Source organism: Conger conger, chromosome 15 (genome assembly GCF_963514075.1).
Source record: "Conger conger chromosome 15, fConCon1.1, whole genome shotgun sequence".
Classification (NCBI taxonomy): Eukaryota; Metazoa; Chordata; class Actinopteri; order Anguilliformes; family Congridae; genus Conger; species Conger conger.
The window spans coordinates 14,065,820-14,086,436 of NC_083774.1; the positions used below are offsets into that span (position 1 = coordinate 14,065,820).

At 47.5% G+C, this 20,617-nt stretch overlaps 1 protein-coding gene across 2 annotated transcripts in view; it reads left to right on the forward strand.

The window, feature by feature from the left end:
* LOC133111941 (immunoglobulin superfamily DCC subclass member 3-like) overlaps positions 1-20,617 on the forward strand; it is a 67,002-nt gene that overhangs the window by 33,878 nt on the left and 12,507 nt on the right. For both annotated transcript variants that reach the window (XM_061222582.1, XM_061222583.1), the window contains exons 3-7: positions 6,341-6,485; positions 7,805-7,935; positions 8,945-9,082; positions 17,053-17,211; positions 19,494-19,659. In XM_061222582.1, coding sequence (XP_061078566.1) covers positions 6,341-6,485; positions 7,805-7,935; positions 8,945-9,082; positions 17,053-17,211; positions 19,494-19,659 — 739 coding nt within the window. The remainder of the gene's footprint in view (positions 1-6,340; positions 6,486-7,804; positions 7,936-8,944; positions 9,083-17,052; positions 17,212-19,493; positions 19,660-20,617) is intronic.

A 20,617-nucleotide genomic window follows, 5' to 3' on the forward strand; every position in this document is an offset into this window, starting at 1 on the left:
TAGGGCAAACAAAAGGCCCTCTCTTATTGTATTATTCTGAAGCATCGAGGTTCGTCTTTGTTGTCCCGCGCCTCCTCGCTCACAACACTTGCTGATGCGTTTTTAAAAGGATCAAAATATCAACAATGACAGCCACGACAAAAAAGACCCTTGCTAATTAATTTCAAATGGAGAACAACCACTCCCACACACAACTCCCCCCCCCACTGAAACTCGCTCCCATTTACTCCGCTCTCAGCCCCCTCCTCCACAGTTATTTAAATAATCTCTTCGTTTTTATGCCGTTTTTTTTGTTTGTAATTAAGCCGAGCGCGTCGACGTCTGTGTGAGTGCTTTTTTTACGGAGCAGAGTCGGGCCTCTTGTCTCCGGAGGAGTTGAGGGGACGAGAGGAGTCCCGGCGCTCTTTGTTGTGGGGGTGCGGGGGGGGGTCAGCGGCACCCTGCGGCACCCAGCTTCACCACAACAGGAAGATGGCTTAATGAGTGACAGGGATTCCCGCGAACCCCTCCTGCCCCCACTTCATCAAAAAATAGCTTTTATGTTTCTCCACTAATTACCTTGCTATCTCCTTTTTATCCCCTCCTTGGTCGAGCATACACAGACCGGCACCGTATTCGCTGTTTACAATATGAATCACACAAGAGGCTTTTCATAGGTTGCTCCGCTACTTTAAAAGAAAGGGAACCACAATAATGTGTTAATTAGCCTCGGGATTCTGTCAACTGCTGTTTCTTTGCTGCACCCCCCCGTCCTCCTACCCCGCTACACACACACACACACACACACACACACACACATTCACACCACACACACAAACACACACAGTCATTGAGGATGAAACAGCTTCTCATCCTGTTTCTCTATCTGTCACCCTCCGTCTCGTATCAGAGACCTCGCTAGCATTCAGAAAGTCACACCCTCCGTCTGAAAGCCCAGCAGTCTATAGTTTCGGTAATTTGGTATCAGAGGGAAGTTTTTTTATCTCTGGCTCTGCACTGGTGAGGTGACTTTTCTTTATCACATTTCAACCCATAATATGTGCTTCTCCTAATGTTAAGTTTAGACCTGGCCAAGTGCTACAGTATGACCTTCCCGTGTCGGGAGAGCACAGCCTTATGCAGGGAGTCTGTGAGCAGGTGAGTCAGTGTTGCGATACATGGGGGCATAACCCCCCCCCCCCCTTCTCCCTCCCCAAGTCATGTTAGGGTCTGTTAGGGGCTGCCATGCGGGACTGCCCTGCCATGGCCCGGGTAATCTCCAGGCCTGGGTCCACAGCTGGGTGACACACACTAGTGCTCCTTCCCCCGCTCACCCCCAGAGCTCACTCATTCTCTCAGAGAGGCATCGTATTTATCTTTGTCTCTGTGGCCCTGTCTCGTCCTCTTACCAGAACCACGGTGGAGAGAGGAGCTTTGACATTAAGTCACGGGGCCGAACACTGCCCTCGTGCGACAGCCCGACACGTAGGATACATAGGGGGTCTGCGAATTGGTCAAATTCCCACCCCCTACACACTGTTCCCTGGGTCTGCCCAAAGACCCGGCGCCGAATGGGCCCAAAACCCCGACCGCGAGACTCTCTTCGCGAGCTCGGTCGCGGGAAGGAACGAGGCCGCAGGTCTGCGTCAGAGAGCCGTGAAAACAGCCTTTCAGTGGACCCATTTAAGGCCGCGTTGCGGGACCCGTCGAGCCTCCGCGTCGAGATAGCGTCGCGTATGCATAATTTATGGCCGCAGTTTCCATTATGCATGCTTACGGTGAGCGGAGGAGTTATCTCCTGATGGAGAGCGCCGCGCGGAGGATGATGTCAGAGCTCTGAGGGGGCCGCGCAGGGGAGGGCGGGGATAGGGGCGGATTATAATAAAGAGGGGCGCGCGGTCGGCTCGATGGAGCCTCGTAACGCGCTGGGCTTCTGCACGCGTAGGGCGTGCGGTACGCTACGCTACGCTACAGCGTCATTAACTGTCATCTCCGTGAGTCAGAGTCACTGAAGGACGTCTAATGGCCGCCATCCCGTATAGAGGAAGCATATATCAACGGTGCCGGCGTTCCCCTCCGAGCACCTGTTCACACGTGCCAAAACTGTTATTTCGCCGTCCGCATACTTGTCACCGGGACTTCGTGAAAGCTTACACGGTTTTATGTCACTTTATGCCTTGCTCTGTTTTTCACGCATCAATTACTTTCTGACGTATACCCCAGATTGCATTTGATATGCGGTAAATTCTGCGCCTTTTTTTCCATTACGTCCCGTTCTCCGGTGGATTAAGACCGAAGGCCGGCCCCGTTCGCGCCGCGATGGAGCCCGATAGGACGTGATGAAACGGGGGTGAGATAAAATGAAGCTTTGCTCACTTGCAGCTGGAGAATATTGAGGTGTTAATGATCTTGCGCTGGAAGCGCTCGTGACAGGTGAGAATGTGCCGTCTCTTCCTGCTCCAGAGTTTCCTGTAAACGGGGGCCGACGGAGCCCCCCACTTGGCCGTCTCTAATCTCTCCGCCGTCCTGAAACCGGCTGCGTGTCGCTCTCTGTCTGCCTGGCCCTTTGCTCCTCTCATTAGATCTGCTTATGTGACAGCTCACAGCCTTGCTGGAAACAACCAATTTGTAATAACATGCAAGTGTTTCTGAGCGTTTGGCAGAGTGACAATCTGCGAGGAGTGATAAAAGCAGCATAAAATGGGGCTTTTGGGCATTTGCTATAAGAGCCTGCCTCGACTGTGTGCAATCTGTAGCGTTTGTGTGCGTGTGTTTACACCGGGCTGTGTGCATTACCGCGAGTGTGTGTGTCGGTGCGTTTTTCAAGTTGAGTGTGTGTTTGTCGGTGTACGTGTGTCTGTATTTACACTGTGGATCTGTGTCTGTACGGAAGCATCTCTGTGTGCGTGTGTGCATGTGTGTACATTATGTGCACTTAGAAACACACTGGATCTATCTGTGTGTGTATCTCTGTGATCTTGTTAATGTAAGTGTGTGTGTGTGTGTGTGTGTGTGTGTGTGTGTGTGTGTGTGTGTGTGTGTGTGTGTGTGCGAGTGTGTGTACAGTATACACACTTATTCACACACTGGATCTATCTATCTATCTCTGTGAGCTTGATGTGTGTGCGTGTGTGTGTGTGTGTGTGTGTGTGTGTGTGTGTGTACAGTATACACACTTATTCACACACTGGATCTATCTATCTCTGTGAGCTTGGTGTGTGTGCGTGTGAGGGTGTGATTGGAAGGGTGGGGGGGGTCACAGAGTGTGGGGTGCAGCGTGTGGGCCAATCTGTGCCGTCCATGTTTAATGCATGAGCACTAATAGCAGAGGCCCCGTCTTGGCTGGCGTGTCTGTGGATGTGGTGGAGGGGGGGGTCTGAGTGATGAAGGTGTTGGGGCAGAGCGCCGCTCTCGAGACGGATGGCGGCAGGTTTGATGGGGACAGATGTAAGATGAGCGTCGTTTAGGAGGTGTGTCTTTACCCCCTTCCCCCGGGGGCGTTTGGCCGAGGGCCTCTATGCGTGGAGGAGCCCCGCCCGATTGGGAAGCCGCATAATGCATGCGCGTATACGTGCGTAATGTGTTTGCCCTGGTGTTTACCAAAGGGCAGGGCGGTCAGGCCCGGCTGTGCTTTATGACCGCTTCCAGGCGTACAGTAGGGGCAGAGAGCTACGCATAATTGTATTAGTAGCCCTTCCTGTGCATTGCCTCCCCTACCTTCTCCGTTGCCCTGGATACAACACGGTCGGCTCCTCTCCCTGGCTGAAATGACCCGTCGCCGGTTAATTGTGTGAGAGAGACGATGGCAACCGCGCCGACACCCGACAATAATCATCGCTGCTAATGACGCACCACAGAAGCATCTAGAAGAAGCGTCTTTGCATAGGGGCCCACTGGCAGATTCTTCCGCAGGGAAATGGTTAAATGGAGCGTTTCCTGCTCAGATACAAAACACCTGTAGCGTAACACAGTTACCTTCTTCTTTTACTGTGTTATATGTAATATATGAGAAAATCCACCGCTGTAGGTATTTTACCGTGAAAACTCACCGTGGGGTTTTCTTGTAGGAAGAATTTAAAATCAAGTCTGTTTAAATTTTAATCCAAGTACTAGTCCTCTGTGCGGTTACGGGCTGCCTTTTGAGCCCGGTCATGGTGCAGAGCCATACCGTTATAGCCATACTCATGAAAACTAAACAACTTGGGCCGTGGTGGAGCAATATCCATACACTTCCCTGCCTGCTGTTGCAGCTCTTTATTTGTTCTTACGTCACAGCCTTACAGCAGAAAGGATCTCACAGCAACTATTTACCTCCCTCTCTCTTTCGCTCCCTCTCTCCCTCTTCAGGAACTCACTCTGAGGAGCATTTTCCCTCTCCTGTTGTGAGATTCTTTCAACAGAAACAAGTTATTTCAGAAGCTTGAAATGTGTGTGTGTGTGTGTGGGGGGGGGCCGGGGACAGGGGACAGGGTGTGTTTGTGTGTGTGTGGGGAGAGAGACAGGGTGTGTGTGTGTATGTATGTGGGGAGAGAGACAGTGTGTGTGTATATGTATGTATGTATGTGTGTGTGTGTGTGTGTGTGTGTATGTATGTGTGTGTGTGTGTGTGTGTGTGTATGTATATGTGTGTGTGTGTGGGGAGAGAGACAGGGTGTGTGTGTGTATGTGTGTGGGGAGAGAGACAGTGTGTGTGTATATGTATGTATGTATGTATGTGTGTGTGTGTGTGTTTGTGGGGAGAGAGACAGGGTGTATGTGTGTGTGTATATGTATGTGTGTGTGTGTGTGTGTGTGTGTGTGGGGAGAGAGACAGGGTTTGTGTGTATGTGTGTGTGTGTGTGTGTGTGTGTGTGTGTAATTGTAATGCCAGTCCATCTTAAGTGAATGTTTCACTTGGGGAAGAATGGAGGTGAACAACAAGGAGAGGCTTTATCCCTGTTGTTATGCAGAGGGTGTTCAGATAAGTCCCAGTTAATTACGTCTGACATTTAAAGAAGTGCACTTGTCTTGAAGATGTTGGGAAAGCAGTGAAAAGACAGACCTTGCACTAGTTTTTGTTGTGGTCTTTTTGTCTAGTTTATTTCCAGCCCCCAGAACCCCTCCGCCCCTTTCCCCCTGCGTCATTATATCCTTCTTAGTCTTTTTTTAATTTGTGTGATTCTACTGAAGTGGTGTTTATGCACATTAGATGTGTTACCTTAACAAGAGATTATTATAGCACAAGAGTGTTACAATGTGTTGACTATTCTTGGACTATTTCTAAATTCAGGTTGAATTGTACATAGTGACAGTAAAATACTACTCTTTCAAGGTATTGTAGCTTCTCAAGTTTTATTTCTCTGATTTTATTGCTCAAGGTTCGCGTATAATAGAAAGCAAACCTGTAACTCAGCGTCAAGGATTTCAGAATAGCTGATGAAAAGAAGCCAAGATCACAACGTTTTAAAGGACAGATATTTCAGCTATCATTATGCGCACACACACAGACACCGGGATACACACACACATACAGGGTTACACGCACACAGTCATGCACACAGGGATAGATATGTATGCGTGCACACACAAGGATACACATATATGGATGCATGCACCTACACACACACACACACACACACATACACAGGGATACACACACACACATACAGGGTTACACGCACACACACATGCACACAGGGATAGATGTGCATGTGTGCACACACACAAGGATACACACATATGGATGCATGCACCTACACACACACACACACACACACACACACACATGCACACAGGGATACACACACACACAGGGTTACACGCATGCACACATGCACACAGGGATACATGTGTATGCATGCACCAACAGCAGTTATGAGGCATTGGGTTTCCATGTACAGTAATGATGAGTGGCATATGGATAGTTTAATCACAAAGCTTTGCACTGTTGTCAGTTGGTTTATAAAGTTTAAACATAAAAGATAGCTGACAGAGAATCTCACTTTAAAAAAAAAATAATTATTAATTCTAATAATTAACCATTAAATACTTTTATGGGGACATCTAGACAGTAAAATAACACTATAAACACATTAATGGAGGATTGGACAGTCGAGAAAACAAAAGATAAACATATATTTACTGTATATAGGCATCATTTTCCAAGCCATAGCACAACATCATTTGTTATGGTATTTGTTTTATACTATTCTGACAATACGTTAATGGCACACTTCGAGCTTCGAACTTCAGGGTGCAGCCTTCGCTGGAGACCGGCAGTTTTTACACGCTCTGTCGGAAGCCTTCTCCTGGCGTGTGGGTAAGGGTGATTAGCGCGGTGACGGTGTGTGACGCGCCCTCTCCCTCTCTCCCGCTCTCTCAGCGATGGCCGACTTCCATGTGCAGCCCCAGTCGGTGCGGGCGGAGGAGTCGGGGGTGTGCCGCTTCCAGTGCCAGATACACGGCCTGCCGGAGCCCGCCATCAGCTGGGAGAAGGACGGGGAGGAGGTGGACACGGAGGACGAGAGGTAGAGAGCATCGGCCCGAATCTCGCCGTTTCATACAGGGGTTACCTCTATCTCCAATCCAGCCCAACTCTCACCGTGTCATACAGGGGTTACCTCTATCTCTAATCCAGCCCAACTCTCACTGTGTCATACAGGGGTCATACGGAGGTTACCCCTAATCCAGCCCAACTCTCACTGTGTCATACAGGGGTTACCTCTATCTCTAATCCAGCCCAACTCTCACTGTGTTATACAGGGGTTACCTCTATCTGTAATCCAGCCCAACTCTCACTGTGTTATACAGGGGTTACCTCTATCTGTAATCCAGCCCAACTCTCACTGTGTTATACAGGGGTTACCTCTATCTCTAATCCAGCCCAACTCTCACTGTGTCATACAGGGGTCATACGGGGGTTACCCCTAATCCAGCCCAACTCTCACTGTGTCATACAGGGGGTACCTCTATCTCTAATCCAGCCCAACTCTCACTGTGTCATACAGGGGTTACCTCTATCTCTAATCCAGCCCAACTCTCACTGTGTCATACAGGGGTTACCTCTAATCCAGCCCAACTCTCACTGTGTCATACAGGGGTCATACGGGGGTTACCCCTAATCCAGCCCAACTCTCACTGTGTCATACAGGGGTTACCTCTAATCCCGCCCAAATCTCACTGTGTCATACAGGGGTTACCTCTAATCCAGCTCAAATCTCACTGTGTCATACAAGGGGTTACCTCTAATCCAACTCAACTCTCACTGTGTCATACAGGAGTTACCTGTAATCCAACTCAACTCTCACTGTGTCATACAGGAGTTACCTGTAATCCAACTCAACTCTCACTGTGTCATACAGGAGTTACCTGTAATCCAACTCAACTCTCACTGTGTCATACAGGAGTTACCTGTAATCCAACTCAACTCTCACTGTGTCATACAGGGGTTACATTTAATCCAACTCAACTCTCAGTGTCATACAGGGGTCATACAGGGGTTACCTGTAATGTAGCCCAAATCTCACTGTGTCATAGGTACTGCACATATCTCTACTATAGTACCAACATTCATTATCTTTAGTCGAGTCGAAACAAACCCTCCCGCTATCACAGATGCCATATTCAATGTTCCCTGAGTCCTATGTACAGGGATTCCCTCTCACTCTCTTAAAAGGGATTTGACTGTTGTTTGGCTTTCCCATCCCCGCGGTGGCAATTTCTCACAACGTATACGTTACAGTGTATAATAGAAGCGTGTGCAGGTTTAGCTGGGTTTTACTGGAGTGATAACGTGCTTTGAGACCAGGGCTGCGGGTGCCTCTCTCTCTCTCTCTCTCTCCCCCAGGTACACGCTCCTGCCCACAGGCGTGCTGCAGATCACAGGCCTGCGCCCAGAGGACAGCGGCGTGTTCCACTGCGTGGCGCACAACAGCGCCGGCGTCAAACGCAGTGCGGCCGCCAGACTCACCGTGTCAGGTCCGCACCCTGACCCTGTCCGCCTGTCTTACCCGTCCCCTCTAAAAACTCTGCCTTTACTGTTTTTACCCACACAATATTACACAATTACATGATTGGCATTTGGCAGACGCTCTTATCCAGAGCGACGTACATTTGATTAGACTAAGCAGGAGACAATCCTCCCCTGGAGCACTGCAGGGTTAGGGGCCTTGCTCAAGGGCCCAACGGCTGTGCGGATCTTATTGCTACACCGGGATTAGAACCACCGACCTTGTCTGTCCCAGTCATTTACCTTAACCACTACGCTACAGGCCGCCCCATAGTCATCTGGGGCATTCAACCAACTTTATTAGTATTTGAGTTGTGAGGCTTCTATAGTAGACAGAGCTGGATGAGAGCTGTCGGTGTGGGTAGAAACCCTACATGCAGTGCAAGGTTTCTGCTTGACACTGGTGAAATGTGATGAAAATCCCTTCAGCTCTTGAATGTACTGAAGTATGCATGCTTAATATATTATAATTGGAAAATGTACTTTCAAGGATCAGCCTATGAATAAATGAGAGCGTACGTAACATACAGTGGTAATCTTGCGTGCAATTTTAAAAATGGGAAACCATGCCCCACCATATTTAGTAAGTACAGGTTCAATTACCATCGACAATGTATTTTAGATTATTTGTTAGACTTTTTTTAATGGCTTATTAATAGTATGTTTTATTTGCTAAGTGCTTTTCCCTCACTCAAAGCACTTTACCGTGCCCGATTTAAAAATTGTTTTCCAATACATAATGTGTCCAAACTAAACACTCGTGCTCTTGGAGCTGTTGAATTACCCACTTAAATATACCGCTTTAATGTGTCTTGTGTTTTCACAGTAACATGTATTAATGCTCTATCAACCTCATCTCTCTCTCTCTTTCTGGCTTTCACGCAATCACTCACTCATTCCCTTGCTCACTCAACTAACATGCTCTTTCTCACACACACATAAACACACACACACACTCTCTCCCTCACTCACTTGCAGGCTCCCAGTCTTCTGTTTACAAGGAACCCATGATCCTAGTGGGCCCTGAAAACCTCACTCTCACCGTTCACCAGACCGCCATTTTGGAATGCGTCGCCACTGGATACCCACGGCCAATCGTCTCCTGGAGCCGACTGGGTAAGGCACCTGGAGAATTTTTATTATTATAATGATAAAATTATTAAATTTGGTCTATCCAATACCCACCCCAATTTGGAATGACCAATCATCTGCAGCCGTTTGCATGGGCAAACCCCACTGCCCGATTCATGAGTGGAAACATCCATAATTCTCCCCCGAGACACCTTCTTTTTACATCTCAGACTACAGCTAGGCTCACACAGAGTTGAGTCAGCGGGTTCATATGCGGGTTTGACTGCAATCTACAGGCACCCTGAACACACATTGAACACATCTATGAACGAACGTGCACCCTGTGGGAGTCAACGGAGTGAGTGTGCCAAGCGAGACTATTTTAGAATCGACGCTCCCATTGCAACACTGTGCTAAGGTGCATGTTATTCGCCGTCGGGCACTGAAAACTTTCAACCGCTCCGACAGTGCGATGGTCACAGATACAGTAGTGACAATGATCAGGTCTGAATACTCTCATCTTTCATATTTTCATGCGTTTGGCAAGACGGGCACTGTGACCAGCACAATAAGAAACACATTTGCTGTACTAGTAATTCGGATACAACACTGAGATACAACCTTCAGAGCATTTATTCACCATAAAATGAAAAATCCTTCAAAAGGAGCGTTGCTTTCCTGCGGGAGGCAATGTATAATCTCCTGAGTTTCATCATTGCATTTCGTTTCAGAAATTGAATGGAGAGAAGTCTAATTTCCTTTGCTCTAGTTCGAAGCTCATGAAACAGACATGATTCATTTGTCAGAGATCAAATATGTATGAAATCATTCCATAGCTCATTATTGCCCATGTCCATGTGTATGTACAGCATAAAAGATGGATGCACTTGAATTCAAAATGTAAACATATTCTTCTGGAAATGAGAACGGCTATTTTCATTCTTGTGTAGTTTTCATAGATTTCTGTGTACTTTTCTACAGACGTACATGGAACTGTGTGCAGTGAGTGAATGACCTAACGGTTGTGCATGAGGTCTGTTCATATGGCACGTAGACTCATTTCAGTAATGCTTTTCTGTTTCATGAACAGCATTTCTCATTTTAATCGGAACATATGAAATAATGCATCATTTCACAGAGAACACGAGGCAGATATGAAATAGATAAATATTTTATTTAATGGGAAAAATGTTATATATATATCTCCCGCAGAATTCTTTTTTGTTAATTTCTTCCCTAACTCATGTTAATATCCAGCATAGTATATTTGTGATTGCTTCATCAATTAACACTTCCACCGGTACTAAGCCCTTGCACACGATGTTGTTTTCCAAAGAGAACTGGGTTGTTAATTATGGTTTATTACTGCCATATCATGCGTGGAATTATTCTCCTCCCCAACTCATGATCTACAAAGATTAAAAATGCTAACCACAAATCATCGTATTTCCCACAACAGGAGTGCATGTGCTTGCCGCGTCTTTTTCTCATGCTGACCCTATAGGTTTACAGGATTTGTTGAAAGCATCTGTCCAAAATGTTCAGTATATTGCTGACCTAGTAGGTTCATATTAATTGTTGAAAGCATCTGCCCGAAATGTACAGTATGTTGCTGACCGTGGAGCAAATTAATGGAAGTAATAGTTTATGGTTACAGTGTCTGAGCACGTCTGACAGCGGTGCTGCTATGCAGAGCCTGAATGTTTGTGTTACTGCACATGTGTGTGTGCGTGTATGTGTGGGTGTGCAAGTGTGTGTGTGTGTGTGTGTACGTGTATGTGTGTTTGTGTGCGTGCGAGTGTGTGTGTGTGTGTGTGTGTGTGTGTCTGTGTGTGCGCGAGTTTGTGTGTGTGTGTGTGTATATGTGTGTGTGTGTGTGTGTGCGTCTGTGCGTGTGCAAGAGTGTTTGTGTGGGTGCGAGTGTATGTGTGTGTGCGAGTGTGTGTATATGTGTGTGTGTGTGTGTGCGAGTGTGTGTGTGTATATGTGTGTGTGTGCACGCGCAAGTGTGTGTGTGTGTATGTGTGTGTGTGTGTCTGCGAGTGTGTGTGTATGTGTGCGTGTGTGTGTCTATGTAGGTGTGTGTGTATATGTATATGTATATGTGTTTGTGTGCGAGTATGTGTGTGTGTGTGTATCTGTGCGTGTGCAAGAGAGTTTGTGTGCGTGTGAGTGTATGTGTGTGTGCGAGTGTGTGTGTGTGTATGTGTGTGTGTGTTTGTGTGTGCGAGTGTGTATGTGTGAGTGTGTGTGTGTGTCTATGTAGGTGTGTGCTTGTGTTGGTGCAGTATGGGTGTTTCACATTGGTACATGTTTGTCATGTACATATGAATTGCAGCACATACATGTATGTGTATTGTGCATTTGAAATGAAGAGAACCCTGCTGTGGGCGATGGGGAAACTGAACGAGGGGTCCAGCGTAATCGCCTGAAAGCGTGGCGTACTCACCCCAGCTGGAAACGATCGCTCCCAGCTGACCTCTGCCCCTCCCACTTTTCCAATTTAATGTTTTTGAAAGCTGTCATCCAATCTAACCCGGGCCCCTGCCTCCACGTACCCCCAATCAGATCAGCCCCCTTTAATCAGATTGCGGCTGCTGCCTTGCGCAGTTTGGCTGGAATTAAAAGCTAACACGATGGGATTTCATCGCATTAGATTAGGGGGGGGGGGGGGGGCTGGGGCACTGCGGGGGTGTGGCTGATGGGTGAGCAGTATAATGAATGAAATTGATTCACATTATGCAGTCTTAAATGCCACCGTTTGTTTTGCCTCTTTTTCATTCAGTAGAGCCTGGATTCTCATCTCCTCTCCTCCCCCCCTTCTCCTCTCTCTCCCTCTCTGTCCATAATCCAGTTAGTGCCAGAGTTATGGGGTGCTGCAGGGGTGCTAGGCTACTGTTCAGGGGGGGGAACTGACCATACGGACTGTGTGAAGCCTCTCTGTTACACAGCCAAACATTCAGCCATTGCAGAAGGGAGAGGTCATCCAAGGCTTTCCGTGCCCACACTAATGCAGGCTTTTCCCTCCAGCTGCTACTCATCTGCTTTCAGTGGTTTCACAATAGTTTACGCCGTCCTGGCAGTTGAAAGTTGAAAGCTGTCAGTCGGAGGATCCGTGGGAAGGCCTGGCATAAATGTTTCACCTCGCAGAGCCGAACAAACCTCTCAGATATTAGGCGTATGTTAGAGATGACATCATGCTGGGGAATCCTCCTCTGTTCTTGCTAGACGGGGCTGTCCGGTGATGTCATCGTGTAGTGGATGTAGTCCTGCTATGACCAAGCCCCACCACAGTCTGTTATGTTTACGAGAGCCTGTATTTATTTTACTGTTTTTATACGTATATTGAAAAGAAAGGTAAAAATAGCCAACACATCTTTGTGACTAGACAGTGCTGTCCAGTGATGTCATCGTGTAGTGGATGTAGCTCATGTCCTGCTATGACCAAGCTCCGCCACAGTCTGGCTTGTTTAAGAGAGCCTGCAGATTTATTTTACTCTTTTATACGTACATTGAAAAGAAAGATAAAAATGGCCAACGACCGTTTGTAAAAGCCGGTCATCCTGAATTACATTCTTGTGAGAATGCTCATATCACGTCGACCTCCATCATCGTTCTCATGATGACTGGGAACTGCAGCTGCTTCGCAAATGGGGCAGGGAATTCGACAGCCTGCTGTTATTTAAACAAGCTGAACTTGTGCACATGTTCGTGTTTAAAAAAAAAAATACTTGTGTGATAAAAATAAGTACTCTGCTCTGAGGGCTTGCAACAACAACAATAATATGTTTTAATATAGCTGAAGAAGAAGCAGACAAAAGTATAAATTCTTTTCTTTTTTTTATACTTTCTAAATATAACAAATTTTTCATATTCTTATGCTTGTGCAAAGCCTTTAGGTGCCAAAAGACTGTAGTTCTCTGTATATGCTCTCCTAAGATTGCATATGCAAATACTCTGCATTTTGGAATTGGGAAAATTGAGCACGGCTACCCATGTTATTTTCAGCATCTAAATTAGGACATGCTATGGATTCGGCGCACTGACAGTCCAACGTATGCAGATATTTCATATTCTGTTCCATTACTTATTCATTTCATGCTCCGGTGCCCGTGCGCCGGAGTGACCAGCGAGCGTTTTAAACGCGGGCCGGGCCATATGGCCCCTCTCCCTGCTTCCACAGAGATAGCGTAGCCGTGGTAGCCTGCCAAAGAGGCACCCCGCCCCGACCCCCCCGGCCCCCCCGTGCTGCTCTTTAACACGTCCGAGCCCCGCCGACGGTGACGGCAGCTGTCGGCTAAATGACCGAACGCCAGGAAGAGGGTCCTGTCAGGACCCCCTTTAAAAAAAATCTGAATCGCCCACCAGTAATCATTCACCAGGCAGAAAGAGAGCGAGAATTAATAATTCAAGCACAGAGAGCTGGCGAATCGCTGCTGAAGAGTGCTCTGTGTGCCTTCTGTACCAGTCGCAGCTCAGGTTTTTGTGACAGGAAACAGGAAGAGAGAGTCTAGTCACTGAAGATATCGCTGTAGCGCTGTGTGTACCTGTTTTTGTGTGTGAAGGGAGGGCTCACACAGAAACACACACACAATCAGTCTCACATCTCAGCCCCCTTTGCACGCTGTCACTCACACTGGCTCGCGCCGAAACCATGGCAACAGGAATGTGTGTCACTGGATGCATGTCTGCAGAGGTTGGCCTCACGTGGCCCTGCGCTCCCCTCATACACACACACACACACACACACCCACTGCTCCTTCATACACACACACACACACACACACACACACACACACACACACCCTGCTCCTCCCTCACACATTGCAAAAAAATTCTGTCTTAAACAAGCATTTAGTCTTGCAATAAAACTCAATCTTATTTTCTTCTCTCAAGTAGAAAATATTAGCTAGTTTCTAGGTAATATTTGCTTGACAAGTGAAATAGTATTATTCCATGGGCAGGTCTTGAGATGAGATTTGCTTGACACGCAAAATTTTCTTATTCCATTGGCAAATATTGGAACTGTCTTACCTCATTGGCAATATTTCTATCTTATTTAGCACGGAAGTAAGAGGAATAAGACTCTTAAGTCTGGATATAAGGCTGAAATACTGGATATTTTTGGGGTTTTGCAGCGCGGGCCCTGCATGCTCAGCTCGTTTGGCTCCATTGTTCTCACAGTGTTATTATCCTCCGTCAGTGTTATTATAGCTCCTCTCCGCTCCTCTCTGTTTCTGAGGGGAATACGTGGATATAAATGGCTCTGTGCTCCAGAACACTGGATTTCAGGATTTCTAATGGAACAATGAGGTTGCAAGGTTAAAGGTACAGCCTGTCAGCTTTATTTCAAGCGTATTTACATCCATATCAGGTGATCCGTGTATGAACTGCAGCCCCTTTTATGTGTAGTCACTCCGTTTTAGAGGTCCAGATGTAATTGGACAATTTGCTGTACGACTATTAGACTGTGTAATGCACAATGATGAATTGGTTTCAGCAGTAGTGGTCTTGTCTTAAGTGGTCTTATCCGTTCAGATTAATGCACAAGCCCATTCAATATTCTGTTTCAATATTATATTTCAAACTGAAAACGGCGGCAATATATTTAAGTGAATTACTGTGTAGTTTCATTCTGTCCTAATTAGGTGTTGGAAAGCTGTGGAATAAGTGGAATTAACTGTTTTGTGATGTGCATTTGTGTGAAAATGAACATCTTAATTGTGTTCATACTGTTCTGTCACGTGTGTGTGTGTGTGTGTGTGTGTGTGTGTGTGTGTGTGTGTGTACATCTGTGCAGGCAAAAAAAGCATATTTGTGTATACAGTACTGTGCAAAAGTTTTAGGCAGGTGTGAAAAAATGCTGTAAAGTAAGAATGCTTTCAAAAATAGAAATGTTTAAAAGCATTAAAATAGTTCATTTTTATAAATTAACAAAATGCAAAGTGAGTGAACAGAAGAAAAATCTAAATCAAATCAATATTTGGTGTGACCACCCTTTGCCTTCAAACCAGCATCAATTCTTCTTGGTACACTTGCACAAAGTCAGGGATTTTGTGGGCATGTAGTCAGGTGTGTGATGAACCAAATATACCAAACAGGAGCTAATGATCATCAATTTAATATGTAGGTTGAAACACAATCATTAACTGAAGCAGAAACAGCTGTGTAGGAGGGTTAAAACTGGGTGAGGAACAGCCAAACTCTGCTTCCAAGGTGAGGTTGCTGAAGACAGTTTAATGTCAGCAAGAATGAGCACAGCAACAAGACACAATGTAGTTATACTGCATCAGCAAGGTCTCTCCCAGGCGGAAATGTCAAGGCAGACAGGGGTTCCCAGATGTGCTGTCCAAGCTCTGTTCAAGAAGCACAAAGAAACGGGCAACGTTGAGGACCGTAGACGCAGTGGCCAAGGAAACTTGCAGCAGTGCAGCAGATGAAACGCACATCATGCTTACTTCCCTTCGCAATCGAAGATGTCCAGCAGTGCCATCAGCTCAGAATTGGCAGAAGCCAGTGAGACCAAGATACACCCATCTACTGTGTGGAGAAGTCTGGTCAGAAGTGGTCTTCATGGAAGAATTGCGCCCAAAAAGCCATACCTCCGACGTGGAAACAAGGCCGAGTGACTCAACTATGCGTGAAAACACAGGAACTGGGGTGCAGAAAAATGGCAGCAGGTTCTCTGGACTGATGAGTCAAAATGTGAAATATTTGGCTGTCACAGAAGGCAGTTTGTTTCCCGAAGGGCTGGAGAGCAGTACAAGAATGAGTGTCTGCAGGCAACAATGAAGCATGGTGGAGGGTCCTTGCAAGTTTGGGGCTGCATTTCTGCAAATGGAGTTGGGGATTTGGTCAGAATTAATGGTCTCCTCAATGCTGAGAATTACAGGCAGATACTTATCTGTCATGCAGTACCATCAGGGAGGCATCTGATTGGTCCCAAACATACAGCCAATGTCATTAAGAACTATCTTCAGCGTAAAGAAGAACAAGGAGTCCTGGAAGTGATGGTATGGCCCCCATAGAGCCCTGATCTCAACATTACATGAAAAGACAGAATTTGAGGCTGCCTAAATCCACAGAAGAACTGTGGCTAGTTCTCCAAGATGTTTGGAACAACCTACCTGCCGAGTTCCTTCAAAAACTGTGTGCAAGTATACCTAGAAGAATTGATGCTTTTTTGAAGGCAAAGGGTGGTCACACCAAATATTGATTTGATTTAGATTTTTCTTCTGTTCACTCATTTCTATTTTTGAAAGCATTCTTATTTTACAGCATTTTTTTCACACCTGCCTAAAACCTTTGCACAGTACTGTACATTGAATATTTTTGGAATTATTATACAGTACGTTGTGCAATCCCATTTCCACTGGAATGCCTGATCAGTGATCAGGTATTTGTGCGATACATGAATGTTAATATTTTTGAGACACATGCCTGTGATTTGTTCTGCCAAGAGTTGATGTCCCAAGACTAAGTGCACCTGCTCCTCGAGCTGTCGGATTACACATGCAATATCTCACTCTCTCTCTCTCTCATTCCCTCCCTCTCTCTCACTCGTGCAAAAAATACTGAAGATGTTGTCATTGTGGGGGATTGATGGGGCCCTTTTTCTTTTTTTTCTTTCCTTGTGATGTGCGGAAGTTGATGGTTTTATGTGCCTTGTGCTGTTTTGTTCTAGTGTTACAATAAAGGTGTGTCTCTCCCTCTCTCTCTCCCTCTCCCTTTTTTTTCTCTCTCTTTCCTTCTCTCTCCTTCTGTCTCCCTCTCCCTCTCTCTTTGTCCCTTTCTTTCCCTCTCTCTCCCTCTGCCTCTCTCTCCCTCTCCCTTTCTTTCCCTCTCTTTCCCTCTCTCTCCCTCTGTCTCCCTCTCCCTCTCTCTCTCCCTTTCCCTCTCTCTCCCCCTTTCTTTCCATCTCTCTCTCTTTCCTCCCTCTCCCTCTCCCTCTCCCTCTCCCTCTCTCTCGCTCTCTCTCTCTCTCTCTCTCTCTCCCCCCCCTCTCTCTCTCTCAGACGGGCGTCCGATAGGAGTGGAGGGGATCCAGGTGCTGGGCACGGGGAACCTGATGATCTCGGACGTCAGGGTGCAGCACTCGGGGGTCTACGTCTGCGCGGCCAACAAGCCCGGGACCCGCGTGCGCAGAACTGCGCAGGGACGCCTGGTGGTGCAAGGTGAGGGGGGAGAGAGAGGACCAGAACAGGGAGAGAGAGAGAGAGAGTCTGCTTTGGCAGTATTTACCGTGTGCATTTCCTGCCAGTTGAATCGGGTTGAAAAGTTGAGTCGTAGTGAGGGAAACCCTTAAGGGCCTTGTTGCCAACTTTGCCCCGCCGGCTGGCTGCCATTGAGCTCGCAGACCGGAGATGGAGGGGGCGAGGGGGCGGCGTATATTGGGAAGTCTGAGGTTATAAAAGGCGGCTAAATGGATAATAAAAGGTTTGCAGTCCAATAGTATGCAGAGGTTACACTGAAACCGTGGTGCCTGGTTCTTGATTATCCGCATGCTGAGGGATTGAGTCTGCTGGAGAACACTGACGCCCCAATGACCACTCCTACACACTTCACTTCACACAGGGAGAGAGGGTGCAAGAGAGAGAGGGAACGAGACGGGGAGAGAGCAAGAGAGAGGGGGGAGAGAGTGAAATGGGGATAGAGAGTGTAGAAGAGCAGTTAGGAGACCGAGGTAGGGAGAGACGGAGAAAGAGGGAAGATAAGATGAGAGTGCGAGAAAGGGAAAGGGAGTAGGGCTGATTAGCGAGTGGTCTTACTTCAGTACTGTCCGTGAGCCGCCTCCCTACACCCAGTATCTGCTGTGGAGGAGAGAGAGGGGCACAGAGCACAATATTTTATCCCTGGTGTGGGGATGGAGAGAGGAGGATAGATACAGAACACAGGAGGTGTTATCCCTGGTGTGGAGATAGAGAGAGGAGGATAGAGAGAGCAGATATGTTATTCCTGGTGTGGAGATGGAGAGAGAAGGATAGATACAGAACACAGGAGATGTTATCCCTGGTGTCTGTTGTTCCAGTGTCACTGGAGGCACATATTTACCTGTTCCTTGTAAATATTTGATTATGTATCTGACAGTCTCAAGGTGGATCGGAGGACTAGCACAGAAAGCAATAAAGATACAAAGAAATAAAGATGGGGCTGGGGATGTGAAGATAGGCAGAGATTAATTAGCCTTGAAACCGAGACGGAAAATGACGTTCGTCACACAAACCCGCCCGGATAGCTGGCAATATTACGGCCCTGTTATGAAGCAGGAGAGCGACTTCACAGCAAGTTAATGAAACATTTGTTAAAGCGTTCTTCTAGGACTTAGGACCTGCCTCAGTTTGGCAATTTAATATTCCTGTGGCAGCCAATTTGCATCAAACCTTTTACAAAAGTATCATCTCATTAACTGCAATAACAAAGCGAATAATTATGTGAATATAATTAAAACAACAATAACAGCAATACCCACCCCACTTAGCACAGCAGTGCTAATAAATTATCTCTGAATGGAATGCTGTCTAATTAGCACTTAACACTTATACGGGATTACCTTGCGTCGCTCTCCGCGACTGCTTTATCAGTCAACGGTAACCAGGCATGGTTCAAACAAAGAGATGCTTCATGGGAATCGGGAGGACTGATAATCTCTCGCAGGGATGAGACACGACTCGATGAAGAGCAAGGACTCTTCTCTGCCAGAAACCAATCCCCCCCCTCCCTGTTTTTATTTGTTTATCTATTTTATCATTTCAATTTGCATCCCTGAATTGATTCCCTGTTCGTCTCTCTCTCTTTCCCCGTCTCTAAGCCTGCTTTTCACAGCTGTTGTCAAGTTAATCTGCGTCTTAGCTGGGTTTTTGTTTGCTATTTGTCTACTAATGCCCGGCTCACAATACCTTCATAATATGTGTGATCCGCCCAGATTAAACTCCATGTGGGTGTCCGTTTTCTCTCACTCTGAGGTTTTAAGAACGGTGGGATCCGGAGGAGTGGAGTAACTTCATGCTGTCATTTAGACTCACTATATGAATTGAACTCAAGTGAATGTATACAGTGATGTCATACGTGGTATGCCTCTCACGGCAAAACAAATAAGAAAACAATGGGAAGAGATTCTTACATCAAAAGCAAAACACTTGGGGTGCTGAAGGAGGCCCACACAACAGCAGGCCCTGTGGCCATGAAGAACTAGCCCTGAATCTCTCTCTGTGTCCCCCCCCCCCTTTCGTTCTCTCCTCTCTCTCTCTGTGTCCCTCTCTCTGTCTGTTCTATCTATTTCTGTGTCCCTCTCTCTCTCCCACCCTCTCACTCTCTCTCTGTCCCCCTCTCTCTATGTCCCTCTCTCTCTCCCTCTCTATCCCTCCCTCTCTCTTTGTCAATTCAATTCTCTCTGTCCCTCTCTCTCTCACTCTCTCCCTCTCTCTCTCTCCCTCCCTCCCTCCCTCCTCCTCCTCAGCTCCAGCAGAGTTTGTCCACCCTCCCCAGTCCATCGCCCGGCCGGCGGGCACCACGGCGGTCTTCACCTGCCAGGCGCAGGGCGAGCCCGTGCCCCAGCTCACCTGGCTGAAGAACGGGCAGATCCTGGAGCCCGGAGGGCACGTCAAGCTCAGGAACAACAACAGGTGAGCCGCCAACGCGAGGACACCGGCCAATGAGCTCCGAGCTAGATCCCCAGCACTGCCCAACTGGATTAGACATGGTAAATGGTAAATGGTACAATTGATGCTTCTCATTCACCCGTTCATACACACTCTCACACACCAACGGCGATTGGCTGCCATGCAAGGCACCAACCAGCTCGGCAGGAGCATTTGGGGGTTAGGTGTCTTGCTCAGGGACACTTCGACACAGCCCGGGCGGGGTATCGAACCGGCAACCCCCCTGCTCTTACCTCCTGGGCCACTGTCGCCCCTGTGACATGCCCCCGTAATACACTTGCGGTCACATCACTCCACCAGCCCCCTTTCAGAAATATCAACCTCAGTGCGTACTTCCGAAGCGGCTGGGGTGTGCAGACCTCCGTACCGATCCGTCAGTTCAGCCGCCAGCGGAGTCGTCTGCCAAGCGAAGAGGAGGGCAGCGAGGGAGAGTGGACGCCATTACCGCTCTCCTTTGAACCTCCTCCAGTTCACGCCACGGCGGGCTGCTGTATTATTCAGCAGTAAAAGACAGTGAGTGCAATATGGCCGGGTAATTTCCGAGCGCCGCGCTGTTTAAATATGTAGGCAGCGGGAGCAGTTTCGGGAGCGGCTGCTGGCCCGGCTCCAGTGCTTAACATACTGTGTAATGGTTTCCGGGCCTGGCCCTCCGCTTCTCTGTGCGGATGGCCGTCGTACCCTCCCCTAGCCGTTGTGCACCGGTGGGGTGTTTGGCAAGCCCTGGTAGCTGTGGAATGCTTTGGGCAGTAATTAATATTACAGTCTTTTCCCTTCCCGAATACGTGGGGGGGGGGGAGGTGGAGCTCACCTGATATGAGGAAAGACTAACGCTGCCTGGTCCTCAGGCGTGGGATATCGAGCCAGATCTCAGCAGTTTCCTCCGCACACCGCCATTTGGCACTAATTAATCAATTAATTAAGT